Here is a 20,352-nt window from a genome sequence, read left to right as displayed (position 1 = left end):
AAGGAAATGTCTGAGACCTCTGCTCTGCTGAAATCTGCAGAGAAAGGCATCAGCCAACAAAGAAACACTGATGATATGCGAGTCTGAAAATCACTGAGCAGTTGCAGAGATATAAATACAGCATAAAATTAACAGCAGTGAAGATATGCAAATAAACAACATTCAGCTTCTGAGTGCACCAAAGGAAAAATCAACATATTGATCTGTAGGACTTCATAATAGATTGACTGCAGAAGTTTAGTATCTATTTGCCTGGACTGACACCTTCAGTTGAGCACCTGACTTCAACCAGAGTGCCCTTACTTTAGTGCCTAGGGATGTTGTAAAACTCTTTAGTGTTGCTGGAAATACAGAAAACTACGTAAGTCAATAGATGTCTAGGAGGGTGTCTACCTTATGTAGTTCAAACCCAACCAAAATGCTTCTCAAAATGAGTCCCCTGAAGACAAAGCTGAGCTGTTTAAAAGCCATCACTTCTTTATTACTTTCTTCAGATTGTGTATCAAAGGCTTGCAGCCTTGTTAGCACGACAAATAAAAAGTACTTGCATCTGAATTACAGAACCTGCATTTCACAGGTTCACAGTCAAACAACAGATTCTGGCATGGCTTCTGAAGTGATCCTGATGCACAAACAAAATTCAGTCTGCTGGGTACTCTGTTGCACATGCTACCTCTCTCTCACTTTGGTCATGAATCCAAGAGCACCTTTCAAGAAGTACACACCAACTGAAAAAAACAAAATATTTCCTCCTACACCTGATTATAAACGTGCAGAAACTTCAGAGCAGTTTATGTGCTGGCTGTTTTCTGTTAATTAGGTAATGTCCATTTCCACACCCTCAAAAATACTGCATGACATTAAGGTACAGCAATACAGTAAAAGATCCATACATGGCCCTACATCTAACAGAAGAGAAGCTATGCACATTGGTTTTGTCACATATCTTCTAGAGTTCTATTATTCCCACTCAAAACAAAAAATAAAAAACAACAACCCAGTATCATTACTGTCTAACAAGTAACACCTATATTTTCTGTCTAGACAAGCCTGACTATAATTTTATAGATGCAAGAGACACAATTTCAGTGATACAGTCCTAAACGTAGCATTTCACATAGCATTTCTCTTCTGCAGTCACAAACTTCAGAAAGGCTATTACTGAATGTCTTCCTGCAGACGTAATTAAATTGTAGCTTTTTGATACCCAGAGAGATGCCTTGGTATTTTTCCCTATGCCTCTCTAAGAAGCTGTAAGAACACATCATACATTCATATAGTTGTATCAGGTTATTTCAAGCCTTAATTCTCCACAAGGTTGTGTCAATTAAGAATGTCACTGTCCTCCACCTACTTTTTATCACCTTTTTGGTTTGAGTTATTCTTTCCAGCTTAGTCAATGGAGTAAACATCACGAATATGTCTTATTCCTTTGGGTGGAGAGTCACTAAGGTTAACTCAAACTGGTTCAAACCAAATGCTTACACATTTACTACCAGATAAGCTTTCAGGAGTGGTTAAATCAAAACTATGGGGACAACAGTGAGGAATTCAGTAAAATAATACATTCAAACAGTCACAAATCCTTCTAAAATGAAGCTTTGACCTTGATCTTAAAAGACAAACTACCAATTTACACTAATGCTACATTCCAATATACTAGAACACATACAAAATACCACATTTCAGAAGAACATGAAAGAAAAATCACTCACCTTTTTAATCTCTTTATACAGTTCCAACTGTAACCTGGGAAGATTGGAATCCATCAAAGCCTGCAATAAAATGTATTGAGAACATACTGTATCAGAAGAGAGGTACTTTACTGGAAAAATGTTACACTTGCAGTTAAAACAGCTTCAAACACGGCACAGAACTATCTAACGATCTATATTTGTCTATCAAATCTATATTTGATGTACAACTAAGAAAGTGATAAATACGGAGATGAGACACCTTTATCCCTCACACAAATGTGGACAAACTCCACAAACTCTAACAGTTATTTGCAGTTAATACTGACTATTTTACCAACTCTACCTACAAAAGGCCAAATGGGATCAGCCTACAAGCAGAAGCAACCTACTGTGCTTTCTGGCAATCACCAGAAACAGATACTCATGAACAGAATACTGAAACACAAGAAGAGCCTTCACAAGTAGCAAAAGGCATTCCCTGCTGTATCTCCTCACTGTCAAGTAGGCTCCAATTTCTCAAACCGAAGCTGTATCTGTACCATTACCTTTAACAGCCCCTGAAAACCCTTTGTTTCATCAAGCAGCCTAATTTTTGCATCTAGCAAGTACACACACCACAAGGAGCTGTGCATACCACAAGTGTCACATCCCAGGATCCAATCAAGCATACAGCAACAAAACATGCACTGCAGTTCAAACCTGCAGCCTGGCTAAAACCCAGTATACATGAAATGAAAATAAGCACAGAGAAGCAGTAATTTTCTGTTCAGCCTAACTCCATCATTCTCTACCTTCAAAGTATCAGAGGATAAGAAGATAGGAAAATAAAATCTCTTCATACAGAACAATTTATATATATATGTGGTTACCCTTCCTCCACCACTTTTCTCTAGTGCGTACTACAATTTAGGAACATCTTCACCAGCTCTTCCTCTGATGAGACCTTCATGCAATGTGGAAGTGCCTACACTGTGGATTCATACAGTGCCACAATGTTTAGTATCCAATTTTTTATTTCTTGCCCAATAATTTATTAATTTCTAATTTTTTAACTGCCTTCCTGGCCACCATGAAACTCACATCTACACAGGATTACTCAGGATGACTACAAAATCCGATAACATCCACTGAGGTAGGAGCCACAACTGCTTCTTAAGCACAGTCAGTGGAGAGCCTGTGGCTCCTCCAGAGCATGATTTCCCCAGCCTAAAACCGCATGCTTCAAAACTCCATTCACCCAAATTACACCAGCTGTTACAATACAATAGTACTGCCTTCCCCAGAAAAATCTTACCTGGGTTGTATCTTTATATTAACATAAGCACCCCAACTATAGACTGCAGGTGCCTAGACGACAGCCAGTAGGATTTACTTCACAAAACTTAAAGTTTTTCTGAGAAGTTCACTGCCCTGATATATGGGGGTATAAAGCAACACAAAAAGGCACCAGCTAATAGATGGCTTCCAAGCTAAGTTGTCCTTAGAACATATCCAGCTGGAGGAACTCTCTTTTTTTAGCGTATAGCTGTATTTTTAGTATAATGTCGTCCCGATTGGAAAAAAGCATAGTCAGCTCTAAATTACTACAATAATAAATTCCAATTACTGAGACCAACTGTACTGCAATCTGTGTGAACAGTCCCACCAATATCATTAGCACAGAGAAAACTACAACATCCTGCATCAGCTTCAGACAGCTTGACCTTTCCCACAGAAACCTGCCTTGTCCTAGCTTGGTATTTTTTCTTTTAAAGGCATTACCAACGTTATTTAAATTTTGAGCCATTTAGGCTGTCTTTGAGGTTCTGACAGGTAAGTGTAGTGACACTTGAAGATGACTTACAGAGTGTTTATCTAAAAGTTATGAGCTCAGCCTTGTCTATACAGAAGAGTTAAGTCTTTTAGGTATAGTAATAAGCATAAAGTCCAGAAGACCACAATTATACAAGTAATCCTCACATCTATAGTCTTTTATTTCAAGAAAAGCATCACACCAGCAAAAGAATTAGCCTCTAAAAATACCTGAGATACTAAAAAAGGCTGAACTTTGACTAAAATGCAAGCTTAGGGGGCTAGCACCGCTGCTCTACTTACCACAAGCACTACTGGTACCTGCACAACCAAAAATAAAAGCGGACACCTTTTTGTTTCTGCATTTATACACAAGTGTCTGCCTAAGCTGCTAAATTGCTTCCACACGACTTGAACGACAGAAACAGCATACAAAGTACATCCAGCTTCCCTAAAGTCTGATACATCCATGTGTGTGGAATATCACACCTGTTACCAGTGCAGAGCTGGGACAAACCAGCAAGCTTAACAGCTGATAGAAGATGCCATCATTTAAAACCACTTTGATCTTGAAAACAAAACAAACTACCATACAAACATTTGGAAAAAAATTAGGTATTTCAATTTCAAGGAAATGCCAGAGAGCAACAAAATTAAATAGAATAGAGAATTTATGAACTAAATTTTATACAAAACCTACAGAAGTGTTTTGTGGAAAGTAGGAAATAAGCTTACATTCTTTAGAACTGTTTCAGAGCAGCTTTTAAAGCAAACTGAGTTAAATAATAATGCGTGCATCCATCTCAGAGTACTCTCCCTCAAACAGAAAAACATCAGAATCAAAGTAAAAAGAGCAAAGTGCTATTGGGCAAAACAAAAAAGCAAGGAACTCACACTTCCTCATTCCCTATCATTATAGAACACACTGCACAATCTGTAAGCTTTCTCCATATAACTTTCAGCCACAAGCTCAATCCCCCAAACTTAATTCCTTTAGATACCAATGTTCAGTTTTCTTGGTTCTACACACCCCTTCATGTGAAAGAAAAATATTATTTGCATATTTCTGAAGCACTTAAACTTTGCCTCAACTGGATTATTTATGCATGTACATAATAACAGGGTCCTAAAGTTCAAGTATTTGAGAAAAAAATTCAAACACAAAAAAAGGGAAGTGAAGACAAGCCTGTTCTGGAAGCAGCAGCTTCCAAAAATTATTTGAAAGGTTCATTTTAAGATCTTTTGAATCAAGATTTAGACCTTGCATGACCCCTTATGAATGCCCATCTGCTGTTCTCCAACAAGCTCTTCATTCTGGATCACAGCAGGGGAATAAACAATCTCCAGAACACCATATTTATTCTAATTACTGCCTGGAATCTCCTCCTCCGAGTCTCAGCAAACCACACTACTTTTCAATCAGTTTTTAAATAATATTTTTACCTTTCCTAATGCTAAGCATCTTTATGTTTACAGAACAATAATAGGAGTATTCCTCCCACACAACAAGATGATTTCAGAAAAGCCCACATTCCTGTTTTGGAAAACTTGAAGAGAACAAATTTAATGAACAATTGAAGACAGGAATAGATGAGAACAATGAATTACATAAGACAAGTTAAAGTTAAACATGCTGATCTGGGCATAAAAACCTCTCCTAAGACAGAAAGAGCACATACAGAATTTAGTAAAGAAGCTTACCTAGCCTCTTACATTATGAAATATTATCAACAGTAAGAAAGGCAACTCGAAGAACATCAGTGTGAATTTAGACAGGACACTGCATCAAGAAGAGACAAAATCTGATAGTAAAAGCTCTTACTTTAATAACTTTATTAAGGCATTCATCTGCAACCATCCGGACATCAGATTCAGCATCCTCACTGCAGAGGAGGAAGAGTTCCATAGCAATGCCCAGCAGTTTCTGAAATTCTGGGGAATTTCTAAATAAACAAACATTAGAAAATTACAATGTGCACTGTGAAAATGAACACCAGTGATGTTTTTGAAAGGGTTTTATAATTCAACTCGTATATACTATAGACACATACAGAAAAGGAGAAGACATTCAGTGTACTAAAGCACTTCATTAGGAGTTGGGAGATCACTTCCCAACTCTTTCCTACATAACCTGGTAAGGTATTTGACCTCTGTGCCTGAGTTCCTCTGTCTGCAGTAGAAGGAAAGTGCCCACTCCACCAACAAGTAAACAAAAGTCCTTCTTAGACTCTGAGTTGATTAAAAAAAATCCATGCCATTTCAGTTTTAAATAGAAGTTCAGCATGAGCAATTATAAGGAATTCTCCTAATCCAACTAAGATTCCCAAGTTGTTATTCATCCCAATGAATTAAAGACATTAATAAATAATCAATAAATTAGACATTGCCTTACCTTAGTGACTGAGCAACTATATTTTCACATATTGTTAGACAATGATTCACTCGATCCTTCTTGGTAGCTGAAAGTTCTTTCTTTCTAAAGGAAGAACACCATGATAATGAGTGTGAGACAGGAGTTCAAAAGTGATCATTCAATCACTCTGGCTAAAGTAGTGTCTAACCATTATAAGAAAAAGAAAATAAACTAAAATCATTAGTAGTGTCTAATTATTATAAGAAAAAGATGCATTTGCACTTTCTGGTCACTCCATAAACAGCTCTACACCAACTGTCTGCAGACCCAGAACTTCATCTGCAGCTGCTGCTGAGAGCACATAGGCACACAAGCAAAGAAGGAATAGAAACTTAGAAGAAGAATGAAGAATAAATCATTTAACAGGGAATAACACATTCCAAAACTTTCACAGAGAAAATCCTCAGAAATGAAAACTGAAGAATAAAGGGAAAGGATGGAAAAAATGAGGCAGTCCTCAAACAAAGCAAAAATGAAAGAAACTGACAGAAAGAAAAAAGTTGGTGAAAACAAGCCATGGGAACAAAAACCAGCTCCTTTAAAAAGACCCTCCTCCCATACAGTATCACCTTAGACTTTTTTTGTCTGCCAATGTCTTGAAACTTCGAGTTCTAGTAAATGGACCATTTTGCATCTGAACTGCAAAGGATGACAAAGCAATGCTACCCTACACTACATTCCTCCAAAGGTAATTACAGAAACACCAAAGCCCAAGGCACAGTCTGCCCTATGAGAATAAAATCCCTATAGCAACACTTGGTATAGCCCAGGAAAGGCCAAGCTGAGTGTACAATGAAGAGAACAAAATGCATAGAAACAAAGAATGTGTATCTACAAACAATAGAGAGCACAATATGAAAAGCTTCTCCTTTGCAAAATGTTGTTTAACATTCATTTCAACATGATACAAGCTCTTGGAACAGCAGCTCTTCCCTGCTCCACCCCCAATAAAGGAACTGAAAGAGAGCGAGACAGACTCCCAACTCTGACTGTGACATTTTATTTAAGTGTGCAGTCTCTCCTACTCCTAACTTTACTGACACAGAATCACTTCTAGGAAAGCAGATGTTACTTTTAAATAATTAACCAGTAGCAATATAGGAGCAAAACCACCCACCCAAAGGTATCTCTCCTGAGTCTGTTTCACAATAAAGAATTACCAGCTTCCTCAAGCACATGTGCATAGAACATTCCCTTTTGTTTTCCAAGTGAAATTTGATCATTTATAGTATTCTCTCAGTAAAAAATAGCAAAAATCATGAAATAGCAAAATGGTGTTTCTGAACTAGAAGTTGGAAAACAATGTGAACAGCCTTGAGTTACATCAATAGCAGTAACACAACAACAAGGGCCAACAGCAAGTAGCCAATAAGCACATCAAATTCAGCTAACTCAAAATACAGTGTTAGACAAGTATTTTTAAAGAACTACACTGCATTATTTAGGAACTTCAGCTCAAATAATAGAGGTTTTGGAAAAAAAAATCATTCTTTGCCAGCATCCCTGTCCCTTTTCATCCACCAGGCTGGAAGTCTGTGTTCCCAAGATTTCAGCTTTTCTCACAAGGAAAATCTCATCTCACCCCAGAAATACTTTCTACTTTTAGAAGTTTAAGGAATAGCTCTGAACAAAGCCATTTTTCTGTTATAGTTTGGCAGCATTTTATTTAGGCAAGCTAAACAGCAGAGGATCTCTTCTTGGACTTAAGACACTGGCAGAATATGAGCAGACAACCTGAATTTGTTCAAGATACACAATATCTTTCTTTCTCTCCATCCTGAAAAAGTGCCAGTCTTTAGTAGCATTTCAGATCATCTCTAACGAAACACCAAATAACTGTCCAAGATGTCCAACTGATTTTGCAACGTCAGCACCACTGATGTCAGCAGGCACCTCAGAAAATGATTAAATCATTTCAACTTTCACGCTAATTTTACTCAGTAGCCCCAGTCTCTTATAAGCACCATTTTCAGTACATATTCAACCCAAAAATAGAACAGGCACATCTGAACTTGCCCATAAGCTCACTATTTCAGACATAAGACATATTGACAAAGGCTTCTGCTGACAAAGGCTTCTTCTAGAATAAAGTTCTCTATTATCTACACACAACATAGCCCTGAGCAAGGCAGGCAGTGGTGTTCAATACTGTTCAGACCAGCAAAGATCAATCTCTTAGGCAAATTTCTGTAAACAGAGGGCTCCACTAACACATAATCTACACCTTGCTGAACTAACTTCAAAATTTAAAAAGGTCTGGCTAGAGAAAATGTAACTTCCAAAAAAACAATTTAAAGAAATGAAAGGTGGAAGGAAAAGGCTTAATGTACATTATGTACATGCACATATTTTCTGTGCCTACAGAGGGAGAAGGGTAACAGAACAGTATCTAGAGAGGAAACACATGACTTTTATAGTTTAAAAAACCCAAACAAAGCTCTATTCAGAAGTATCATGAAGTCCACAGGCAAACTGCTGATGAGCATACCCAGGGGGGCAACAACAGCATCACACATTTGAATCAATCACACACATCCGATGAGTAGGAGAAGGCAGGAGATACTGGAAGCAGCAGTTATCAGCAGGAAAGCTCCATCCCACATACAGAGGAGTTTAATCTCCAGTGGACTTCTACAGACCAGGAAGATTAACAAAGGACATAAGAAAACCAGCAAGCCCAGATAATTTTGCCCTCTGAGTCCAGATAAGCTGCTATAGGGAGATACGGCTCACCCACGCTAATTTTTATTAGACCTTGAAATTAAGAGTATGTGAAGAGTACAGAAGTTCTAAAGCAGAGCCAGTGATAAGAAAAAAGCACCAAACCAAATGGCTTGACATGAATCTTGACAAAAATAATAGAATCTAAAAACTACTCTTTTAATAACAAACATAAATATGAATGGGTCAAGAAATCAACTCAGTGCAAATATGGGGACATCCCAAACAAGGCGCAGTAATGCAGGCAGTGATAGATTTCAAATTAACTAGGCCTGGTCTACTACACACCCTAGACGTGGTAATGCCAAAAAACCATTAATGAACCACTTCTGACAAGTCAGGCAATAGGCAATACTCCTGCAGTTTGTGTGATCTTCAGTAAAGCAAAAAGTTAATGCTAGGCCTCCATTATAGCACTGATCAAACCAATCAACAACCATGGCTTCAGACAAACATACAAGACACAGAAAAACTGAAGAGTACAGAAGAAAGCATTTTGCTTGGGCTTTTGCACTACCTTTTGCTGTAAAGGTAATGGTTAGAACCATTGTAAATAAGATTGAAAACAATTACAGTAAGTGACTATTAGAATAAATTGTCAAGAGCAAATGTAAAGAGCCCACTTTTGGATTCGCAAATCAAACTCTAAATTTTTACACCATACTAGAAACTTTTTAGTTAGTGGGAGCTTTGTGATCCAAAGCACAAATCTAATTTCTAACAAAATTCAATAGTCTGAAAAAGCTGAAAAAATATAAGGAAGAAAATTAGTTGCCTAAGCAGAAGTGCATAGAAGCAGTATGACAGAAAGCTCAAGTTAAGCTTACATAGAAGGGAAAAAAACCCAACAAGAGATAAGAAAGAGGGGATCAGAGACTGACATCTGACTGTAAGGCAAAACGTAAGCATAACACATGATTATTGCTGATTAAAATCTCTTGAAACAGAAAAAGCTCTTATCCTTCTCTGTAAAATCGTGGATTTGATTAATATTTTAATTAAAAAAGACAGGATACCAATATTATCAAAAGTCCTGGAGCCTTTGTCTTACAGTAAAGTGAAGAAAATATAGATACCTGCTGGGTAAACAATCAATTCTTTTCTACCCAAATCTCTCTCATCTTAAAACATTTCACAGCAGGAGAGAGTCCTCAGTAGGATGATAGGAACTTACTACACAGAACTACAAGACATTTAAGTGTTATTCACACAGATCCACAACAGAGACGAATGCTTCTCCCCAAACACAATTTTCTTTCGAGTCTCCTACAAGCAAGGACAAATAAATGCAGATAATATTGTGAATTACATTCAATATGTCACCTGCCATCTCACTAAAAGTCTGGGAAGCCACAGCAAAGGCTGCCACAGTAGCTTTTCACTGGCTTTTATGAGGCTCAGTGCTGTCACTGAATTTGTACACTTCCTGGGGGCATCCAATCCCATCAGCTTTCTGAAAACAGGCCTATTTTTAAACACAAAGCAAAGTCAACGAGGACAATTCCAACACTAATTTTTTAATGTTTACAGTAGAATATGCCTAAATTTAGACCATCAAACCAAGCATAATATCCCTCAACAGGGATCACAAAAAATTTTAAAGATTTTCTCTTGAAATACCTTGACCTCTCTCACCAGTAGCTTTCAAGACAGAAATCTGAATGGCACATAGGAAAGACTGGAAATAGATGTTCATCCGTGTCACACAAAGTACTAGCAAAAAAAAAAAAAAAATTGCACAAAACAGAGCAATTAGTCCCTGCAGACCAGCAAGACACCTAAAAACAACTAGCCCATGAAAAAGACGAGCTTTTTCACCTATTAAGCATTAAAACTATGATAATACATTGTGATTGTTTGAAACAACGCTCTCCAAAGAGAAACGGCACCAGCCCCGATAATTTAGCTGGCAGCTGTATCAGAACGTGCAGCGGGAGCAGGTGGCCAAGAGCCCAGAGTCACTGGCTTCACTTCCCCTGCACACACCACAGGAAACCGCCGAGGTAGAAGTTACCTGCTCCTCAACCCTTCTGCTTCTCCCTTCTCCCCAACAGCAGGAGAAAAAGCCCTAGTGTGACTCATGTCTTTATCCCGGAAAAACCTCACTGCCTTCACACCCGCTCAATAAAAGCTGGTTTTAGAGGATGCAAACACAAGGGGCAGCACCGTGGTACTGAACAGTTCCTTGCCCTGGTCCACCCAGTAATGTCCCCAACGAGAAACCTGAATATCTCATGGATCTAACGCATTTATCCCCTACATTTAAGAAAGAAAAAAGGTCTAAGGAATATTTAAACTAACCCCTCTGAGGTCTCTGTGCAGTACACCGCAGCACAAGACTTTAAATGAACTTTGTCACAAACAGACATCCACAACAACTCCTCCTGAAAGCATCAGAGCTCAGACTTCAAATCTATTTAAATTTTCAATTCACAAACATCAAAACCGGTTTTTAACTTCAACATGAACTTTCAGGGCACCGTTTTGATAAGAAAAAAGAAATTTTACTGAACAACAATCAACACTTAAAGATATGAAAAGGGAATTACAGAGCGGAAGAAATTTCTCTTACTCAGCCTTGAATCCTCATTTTAAGAAAGCTGTACAATCAACCGGACAGAGTTCAGAGGAAAGACACTCAGGCAGAAAGCGTCAAGCAGAGAAAAACAAGATCGCAGAAAAAGCGCTTCAACAGTTACCAGAAGAGAAAAAGCTGAAAGCAGTGCTTCATTCAAGTTATGCTTAAGAGTCTTTGTCTTTTTTGCAGCAGTGTACGACGTGAAAAAAAGTTTTCCTTCCTAGAACCAGCCTGTGAAACCCACACAGCAATGCTGTACCTCCCGCTCATCTCTCGCACTGGCAGATTTTCAAACGCACTTGCCCCAAAAGTTACTCCACGTCTGAACTTCGGCAGAGAAACGACAGCAGCACCCCGACACGCCTGCGGGAGCCGCCACCTGCCAAGGGACAGGACAGCGCCCGGGCCCGGCTCGGGGCCGTCCGCGACACCAGAACCGGGGCGGCCCGGGCCGGGCGGGATGTGGGACACGCGTGTCGGGAGCCCCCCAGCCCCGGGCACGGGTCACTCACGGTCTCTGCAGCGGCTCCTCGGGGAGGGCAGCCGGGCCCTGCTGCTGCTGGAAGGAGCGCAGCGACTCGAAGGCCTTCGTCAGCTTCTCCATGGTGGCCATGTCCGCTCCGCCCGCGCCGGCGGCACCGGCCCGCGCTCCGACCCGCCCTGTCACGGGCGCCTGGCGGGTCCGAGTGCTGTCCCGCTGCCACTGGCGCTGCCTCCGGGCTGGCTCCCGGCGCTCTGCCGGCGCTCTCGCGGGCCCGGGCCCGTCACAGCCGCGATGAATGGGGCGGGAGCCGCTCGGAGCCGCGGGCGCCTCCAGTCCGCCCCTCCGCCATCTTGGATCCGTCCCGTCGGCCCCCGCGCGTTCCCCGCCCTCAGGGTTGTCCCGCCCCCCGGAGCGGGGCCCCGGCCCGGGGCCCGGTAACGCATGCGCACACCGCGGCTTGGCGTCACGCGCGCCTGTATCTAGGAAGCCACAGGGGCCCGCGAGGCGCGGAAAGGGCGGGGCAGCAGCGAGAGCGACGGGCGGTCTGGCCAATCAGAAGGAGGCTCCGCCGCTCGCCGCGGGTCGGAGCGGCAGCGCACTGCTGTGCGGCGCGCCCCCTGCCGGGAGCGGCGGCGGTGCTCTGAGCAGAGGCGGGAGGGTCCGGGAGTGCCGCGGGCGGGGAGCCGGCCCTGGGAGCCTCGGGCAGCCCCTGGCACTGCCCCGCGGCACTGAGCCGCGTTCTCAGCAAGGCCAGAGCACCCGCTCTGGGCCCGCAGAGCACGTGTGCGCAGCAGGTAACGCGCCAGCCCCCTCAGTACAAGCGGAGGCCGAAGGCGCTGCCGGCACTCCGGTTTTATTTTAGGCTGCAGAGAGACACTTACGGGAACAGGACACTTAAAACTTGGCAGCTTACGTGCCGGGCTTTCAGCGCTCCGCTCCTGACTGTGGACTTGCTTTATCAGAGGATACTTCTTGCGCACACATTTTAAACATACAGGACATAATAGAAACATTGAGAATATTTAAATCATTGATTCTATTACTAAACACTTTAAAAAATCAACAGTATTGTGAAATTTCCAATTGCAACCACGGATTTTAGTATACCTGCTTGTTAAGACAGACTTTAAATGACAGCAGATAAGAACTGGCAATTCAACTTCTCTCACACACGTAAAATTAGTTCCAGCAATAAAAATGGAGAACAGTTTTCAGAACCTCTGAGAAAATAAATTTCCAGCAATTCAACTTGGTTATTGTTAGCAGACATGAAGAAATGAAGCAAAGCTCATGTCTCTGAATACTCAGGCCAACAGAAGTCATAGATCATTTTCTTCCCAGATATTCGCTAGAAGAATGCTCTGCCAGTTAACTTTATTAGCATGTTAATAAAAGACAAATTATTTGAAACAGTCCTCTGAAAGGAAACCTATCCTTAGTCCTGAAAGCAATTCAGCTTAAAGCCAAACCTTATTTCATTATAGAAGTGCTACAAACTGTGAGCCTTTAAGGTAAAACCAGTATTTTTCCCGATTATTTCAGAAACGTTTCTCTGGAACATGTGGATGATCATGAATTTTTTACTTAGCAAATGACACGATAAAAGATGACAGCAGAGCTGGAATCCTGCACACTCTGTGCATGTGCTGCTTCACACTTTGAAATAAATTTTAAGCGCAGTAAAAAGAGCATAAGCTCTTATCAAAGATTAAACAAGCCACCAACCAAGGCAGCCCTTGCAAGGCTGTTTTGAAGCTTTCGATCAAAGTGTGCCAGTCCCCTGTGGGCTGCTGACTCACCGGCAGGAGCGCCAAGGCAGTGCCTGCCCACAAGCTCACCGCTCTTTGTTCTCCCTGTCCTTCCCGAGCTCTATCGGCACTGAGAGGTTCATTAACTGCGAGCTGAGATAACTGGAAGGTGACTCGGGGTATCAGGTTTTTCTTTGGTGAATACCTTTATCAGTAGGTTCTCCCAGTCCAAACGGACTGATCCATGGGTTTCGCCTGTATCATGTCACTGGTCTGCCGCACAAGCACCCGCACTGGCCAAAATAAAGTGGCGTAAACCCGGCAAGGGGCAAGAAAAAGCAAGGCAGGATTAGAGAACAAGCGTTTTTGTAAAGTCAGCGTTACCTCAAAGAAAAAGGAAGTTCCAATTAACAATCCATACCTAAAAGATTAGGTGAAATTTAGGGGACGAAAACGAATTAATCTTAGGACTCCAGGAGAAAAAGAAAAGAAACATGTTCTTATCTTGTCTCTAAAGTTACCCCTTGATTTAATGTTTTTAAGATGAGCATGTCAAGAGTATTTTTTACCCTATCCTGAAATCCCACTTTGGACAGCATTTCTGAATTTCCATGAACAATTCAGCAGGTAATTGGTACTAGTCCATGATACTGCTGGCCCATGTGGTTTGGCATATGCACGGATAACTTGCAATATGTCACAGCACGGTTGTATCGTTTTAAGGTCATTTAATTTGAAGCTCTTTTGTAGAGCATTTGAGGGCTCTCTCCTTCAACTCATGTTATAAAATTAGTGTGCTAGTCAAAAACAGCCCATCCCGATAATTCTGTCCTTCCACATGGAAATTTATGCAGAAATCTAGATTCAGACCGTAAGATAAGGTATCAGATGAGCCAGTACAGCAGAACTGGGGCACTTTTTCCTGGATTCAACAACCGTACATTGGTAAAAAACTTACACTATGCAATAGACATTTTCTGCTTTGATAAATCGGCTTTTTTTAAATTACCCTTTTTTTTTTTTTTTTTTTTTCCTATCCCAGCTACCACAATAGACATGGTAAATAAATCGCATTAGACAGTAATACATGTGGTTGAGATATGTGGCAGTGTTTTACTTTTATTTCAGGAATTACAATGCTCGAACATCCAAGAAAACAGCTCACACAAGAACAGTCAGTGGTTTGGAGATGCTGTAACAAACACATCACATTTAACAGCCAGCTTCCTATGCCTGGAAAGAATTCTGGTGTTTTGGACACAAGTGGATCATGGAAGAAGTTACCTACATCTCATGTGCAAAACTTAAATTACACCACAAGAACAATTAGGAAGTAAAAAGGATTTGTTCATTCAGCAGAAGAGACATCATCATAATCAAAATAAGCCAGGCAAGTAATTCAAAGTAAATATGACTTCAGCTTAAAGAAACTTTCCAATGATTCCAATTTCACTTCCTAAAGTGTTTTCTGAAAATCTATACTAAAATGAAGATAATTTCAATGTTGAATTCCTATAATGCTAATTTGTAAACCATAGAAAGTATTACTTTTGTTGTCATATTTTAGTAACTTGTAAACAAGTTTTCTCTGTTTGTACAAATGGCAATGAAAAAAATTCTTACATCAGTGTAGTTTGAAAAATAATTGAGGTGCATTCTAAGAATGGATTGTTAGTTGGTTTTAATAGCTTCTACCATTGATTTATAAACAAGACAATTTTATTCTGATTTGGAGATAAATTCTCTTTCATACTCAAAAGCATTCAGGGCTACTGTTTTAAGAGTGATTTGAGGGAAAAACTAAGAGACAAAAGCTATTAAAGGCAAAGGTTTGTCAATAACGCTCTTGTTACAGACATACCACAGGTTTTTTCCTACTTACTTAATTTCAAGTGCTCATTTCTTCAGCTGAGACCATTCTATTGTTGTTGTAATTCAGAAAAAACACCATCTCTATTATGAACACACCTCAGGGGGCAGGGGGAAGCTTTTTTAATAGACAAAAACCAACCCTGAGGTGTGAAGATTCTATTCTGCTGGTCACAACACTGAAAAGCATTAAGCAAGCCAATAAGACATCAGTACATTGTTTCAGAATTTCTGAATTTTGAGCTAAATAGAGAGGTTTGAGGTGCACAAGCAGACATGAAGAGTTACATACACAAATGCTTGGAAACACACGCCACAGGAAAGGGGGGTTGATCTCATGCAAATAACTCCATAGAATTCCATAGGTCTTTCCAAATCTTGCACCAGTAGAACACTGGATTGTTTCACTGCTATTAAAGCCTTCTAACACATGGGTCTAGAGAATGAAGTAACACTGAATTACAAAAAGTTATGTTGGTTTCCCCCATCCCGCCCCAACAGTTTCATGGAAGTAAAAGGCTACATAATCAATAAATGCAATCTGCCATTTCCCCCCTTCTTTGTCCCAGTTTTAGCCTAAAAATGTCAAGAGCTAAGTTCATATTAAATTTCTTGCACTGTGATGTTTTGCTTGCAGGTATTCTCCCCTCTCCTTGCTTTCAGGTGTTCTCCTTTTCCTTGCTTTCAAGAGTCATCTCCAAGCTCCTAAGACTCCAGTAAAAACCCTTAACCACCTCAGATTAAATCTGAGGTTAATCACCTCAGATTAAACTGCCTAACATCTTCCCCTCCATGTACTGTGTAAGGAGAGTCATGCTCATTGCTGATCCTTCCAGTTCCTTGTTTTTTCTAATTTTTCCGGGGATTCACATCAGATAAGATCCAGTCATCATGTGTTTGTATTTCTAGCCAAAAGGGATAAATTTATAGTACAGTAATGCCATCTTCAGCGTACTGGGGAAGAACCAATCAACTAACCAAAAAAAAAAAAAAAAAAAGCAAACCCCAAAACCAAATGGAATTTAGGTTGTAATCCTGCAAACATGTACTCACTCAAAAACAATTCAGTAGTACTATTTTGAATTTAAGAAAAAACTTGTGAAATTAAACTGAGTAAGACTTCATAAAAACAAACAAATTCTCACTTTTTTACAAGAAGTTTCTTTGTCCAAAGAAGTGGACATGTAAATAACCATTTATTAGGAACAATTTTCCTTTTCTTTTCATTTAACACTCTTTCTTCACAGATTCCTGGAAAATATGTGTTAAACCTCAACACTCCAAAATAGAAAAGTTGATTTTATTTTTTATTAAGATTCCTCTCCATCCAAGACAGAAAGAAAAACTTGAAATACATGATAAATAGATTTTCAGATTTTTTTTAATTTGTTAAAACCAATTCCTGTATTTTCTTCATAAAAATTATTCAGCTTGTGTCCATGGTATTCTTGCCTGAATTTCAAGTTACACTACACAGACATTAAATCCAGACTGTCACCCTTTATGTCTGGTGTTTATACAGTCATCTTTGCCTCAGAACAGCAAGCCTAAGATCTTAAAATTTCAAACCCCTTACTCAGAGAAACGATGACTTCTCCAACCATGTAGGTATTTATAAAACAGTTTGGTTACTTCCCCATTTTTCCATTCCCATTTTTTTAGAGTTCTTCTATTGCTGTGGTACAAAATAAAGAGGGTCAGGTCAGACTGCCAACTCATTGTCTCACACATAATGGTTCTAGCCAACACCCTTACTTCAGATATTTCTGTCAAGCCTCCCATCCCTTCACTATTACATCAGACCATCTTCCAGTAATTCATTCAAACTCTCTCACCCTCTGCCAATTTCTCCCTTTGTACTCTCTAAAAGAGTAATTTTGCTGTCTTGTGTGCTGTTTTAGACTGGAGGAAAAATGCACTGAAAACACCAGAAAATCATCTCATTCCTCATTTCTGTGGCACAGTAGCCAAGAGGAACAATTTCAAACAGACACCAGATGAGCCCCAGTAGGGTTCTGCAACACACTGGTTTTCCAATTTTTTCAAACTGCCATCCATTAAAACCTTGTCTTTTAGAGACCAAATGCCATAAATTAAAGCCTGATGATAGGCCTGAATATCAAATATATCTTATGAATTTCTCAGAAGCAGCTGAAGTTTCTTCCAGTGGGTTTGCAGATCACGACACAGACCTTTTTGAGGTGGGGGCGCTATTCAGTTGCTCTGTGTGTACAATGCATGTGTGGTCTGGTTGGTGCCCCAGAGATTAGAAAGGGAAAGAAAATGCATGCACAGTTGAGGCAGATCTTCAGAATACAGAACAAAATATGAAACTAAAATCACGTCTCCAACTCCAAAGGCATTCCATTGTATTTCAAGTGCCCAACTCATTTTTGAAAACAGAAGAGGCTCTTAATGAAATGTGCTCTTTCAATTGACTCTCATATCCACATTACTAGTTTTACTGTAAACTTTACAAAAAAGGTCTGACCTACTGTGAGTCCAGAAGAATGGAAGTTTGCCTAGCTTTCAAGCAGCTTTTGTCAGTTTCAGTAATGAACATCAGGTAATCACAACAAACTTCAATACCAGCTCCACGTCTGTATTAGGCAATCATTAAAGGCATGTTTTAATGTTTCTGTTTTAAAAGGCTATAAGAAAAAAAATATTTACATAATTAAACTCAATACTTAATGCTACCTTGGCATTCCCCCAGTGGTAGTGATCGCTGTCAACCCTAGAACATTGTATGCTACAACATCAGCAGAGAGGACATTAGTAAGAAGAGCCCATGCTTTAAACCCATTAAAAAACTGTAACATCCTACATGGAGTTAAAAACTATTTCATCTACAGAAAATAAAATAAAACTCTGTCCCCACAGGTAAAAAGAAATCCTTTCAGTAAAGACAGTGAAGTTTTCAAAATACAGTTATAAAATTTTGGCATAGGTCAATTTGCATGGTTCAGGACAAGAAGCTCTATGGAGAGGATATGTAAGATGGGTAGAAAAGAGAAGAATGGGATACTTCAGCTTGTTACAGGATTAAGCTAAATGTTCAAAGTTCTCTTTATACAGAAATACAGAAAGAGATTCTACAGAGCCTGATAATAAAGAGCAATTCCTAATAGCTGGCCACAGTGCATTGAATTCCTTTCTGTTTCTTAGCAGTGGCTTGAGAGATACATTAGGTAATAGCACTGCCATGCTGCTGGATAACACCAGAATTACTAAATTTATCAGTACAGCAATTTTACAGTTAAAAAAACTGCTAATAAAGATCCTAATGATCAAGAAGAGTTTTACCAGGAGCTTAGTCAAGTTACAGTGATGCCACAGATATCATCTTTATGCTTTAAAATTCTTTTAGTATTTCTAGGTTCATTCCACTGGGGAAAAAAAAAAATCAAGATAAATCAAATTCATACAGAAACACACTCACTCAAATGGCACTCATTGCTTTTTTGTACAATTAAGCTTTAGTGAAAATATACATCTTAAAACAAATGAAGTACAAATGTACAAAAATCCTTGAACTCAGATAAAAAATATATATAATACAATTTGCTACAGAGATATAAAACATTTAACATTTGCTCATCCTTTCTGATGAGCATAACATGATTTAAAGTCTGGAGGACTCCTGCTCATCATCACTGCAATCAGATTTAAAGCAGACCTGCAAGAGAAGACAAACAGATAACTCAGCTGCAGAACTAATACTGTTCTTTATTTGTGTGTTTTATGTGGCACAGAAATACTGAGGGGGTGGGTCTTTTTCTAGCACATTTTACTCCATTCTAACTAAATGCTTTTGGAAACTCAAAGGAATCCACAATCTCAACCTCAAATATCAAGTCATTAAAATTTAATTAAAGTTCTTTCCTTCTTTTAACTTCACTAAGACAATTAACTGCAGTCCTATTAGTTCAATATCAACTGCAAACTCTCCAACCATATTCACTTTTTAGGGCCTCTTATCAATACATAGAACCATATCCTGGGACAGTATGAATCCTGCTGATTTTTGGCAGGAAAAGACTACAGTAAGACACGAGCTTTAACTTTAGCAATGTGAGAATATTAGTACACTCAACCATCCCTTCTATTCCATTACTCAAAGTCGTGGAAAACTGTTTTTGAAAAGCTGAACTAAAATTGACAGTAGTATTATACATTCCATTAGCATTGTACCATTTTAGAAAGGTGAATTGCCAGCTGAAGACAAAAAATTTCTTCATGCAATTTTAATACCCAGCCTTGCTGTGGCCACTTAATGATATGCACCTAGCAATTTCAAAATTCCATTTCTGCTTGAAAGCAAAAGTAATTTCTACCCAAGTATTCACTATTGGAATATACTCAAGCTTCTCAAGATAATTCCTCTCTAAGTGCAGGCACACTGAGCAAGCAGAATTGTATATAACATCTTAAACTGCGAACCTTTACAAATAGTCTATTTCTTACATCCTGTAGACAATTACAATACATTATGTGTCTTCTAGGTGGTAAATACTCAATTCTCTGAACAAGAAATTCTTCTGCTGAAGAGTAGAAGTCTGTGTGTAAGAAAAGGCTGAGCATTATCAAGCTATGTAAAGATCTATTATGTCATTGTTTTGGTGAAGGCATTAAACTGTGAAAGATATTTTAACATTTGTTTTGTGATGCTTCTAATTTATTTTGGGGATATTTCTACTTATTTATGTATTTATTAGATTGATACTTATTTTTGCTTATAAACTTATTTATTACTAGTTTTTACACAAGGCCTCAGTTATCTCTGAAGACATATCCACAGTTTTAATTTAAAAATGGTAAAAATGTATAAGAAACAAGACCTAAATTAACCTCTTTAGCAAAGGAAGAACTATAGCACAGCTTTTAACAGAACCCACTACCTTTTTCCCAGGTAACTAGAGGAGGAGAAAATGCTGAGGTAGGAAAGCTTCCTGGAGTTATAGGGATTGCCATAATTTCTGAAATGCAGTAGACAGGCAAAGCCATAATGAAACAGATTTCCTTAGTTTCAGTATGCAGTGAACAACTTG

General features: G+C 39.3%; 2 protein-coding genes across 2 annotated transcripts in view; both read right to left on the bottom strand.

Annotated features, from left to right (window-relative positions):
- The window catches only part of HTT (huntingtin), an 81,533-nt gene extending 69,496 nt beyond the window's left edge, over positions 1-12,037 (bottom strand). The window contains exons 1-4 of the mRNA XM_066317422.1: positions 11,713-12,037; positions 5,881-5,964; positions 5,311-5,431; positions 1,716-1,775 (exon numbers count right to left, since the gene is read on the bottom strand). Of these exons, the coding sequence (XP_066173519.1) occupies positions 1,716-1,775; positions 5,311-5,431; positions 5,881-5,964; positions 11,713-11,813 (366 nt within the window). The 5' untranslated portion in view covers positions 11,814-12,037. The remainder of the gene's footprint in view (positions 1-1,715; positions 1,776-5,310; positions 5,432-5,880; positions 5,965-11,712) is intronic.
- Positions 12,038-17,647: 5,610 nt separating this feature from the next.
- Positions 17,648-20,352, bottom strand: part of GRK4 (G protein-coupled receptor kinase 4) — a 34,901-nt gene continuing 32,196 nt past the window's right edge. Inside the window, exon 16 of the mRNA XM_066317419.1 lies at positions 17,648-18,980. Within this exon, the coding sequence (XP_066173516.1) occupies positions 18,927-18,980 (54 nt within the window). The 3' untranslated portion in view covers positions 17,648-18,926. The remainder of the gene's footprint in view (positions 18,981-20,352) is intronic.

Source organism: Sylvia atricapilla, chromosome 4 (genome assembly GCF_009819655.1).
Source record: "Sylvia atricapilla isolate bSylAtr1 chromosome 4, bSylAtr1.pri, whole genome shotgun sequence".
Classification (NCBI taxonomy): Eukaryota; Metazoa; Chordata; class Aves; order Passeriformes; family Sylviidae; genus Sylvia; species Sylvia atricapilla.
Note: the sequence above shows the minus strand (reverse complement) of the source record. Positions and strands in the feature narration are given on the sequence as shown.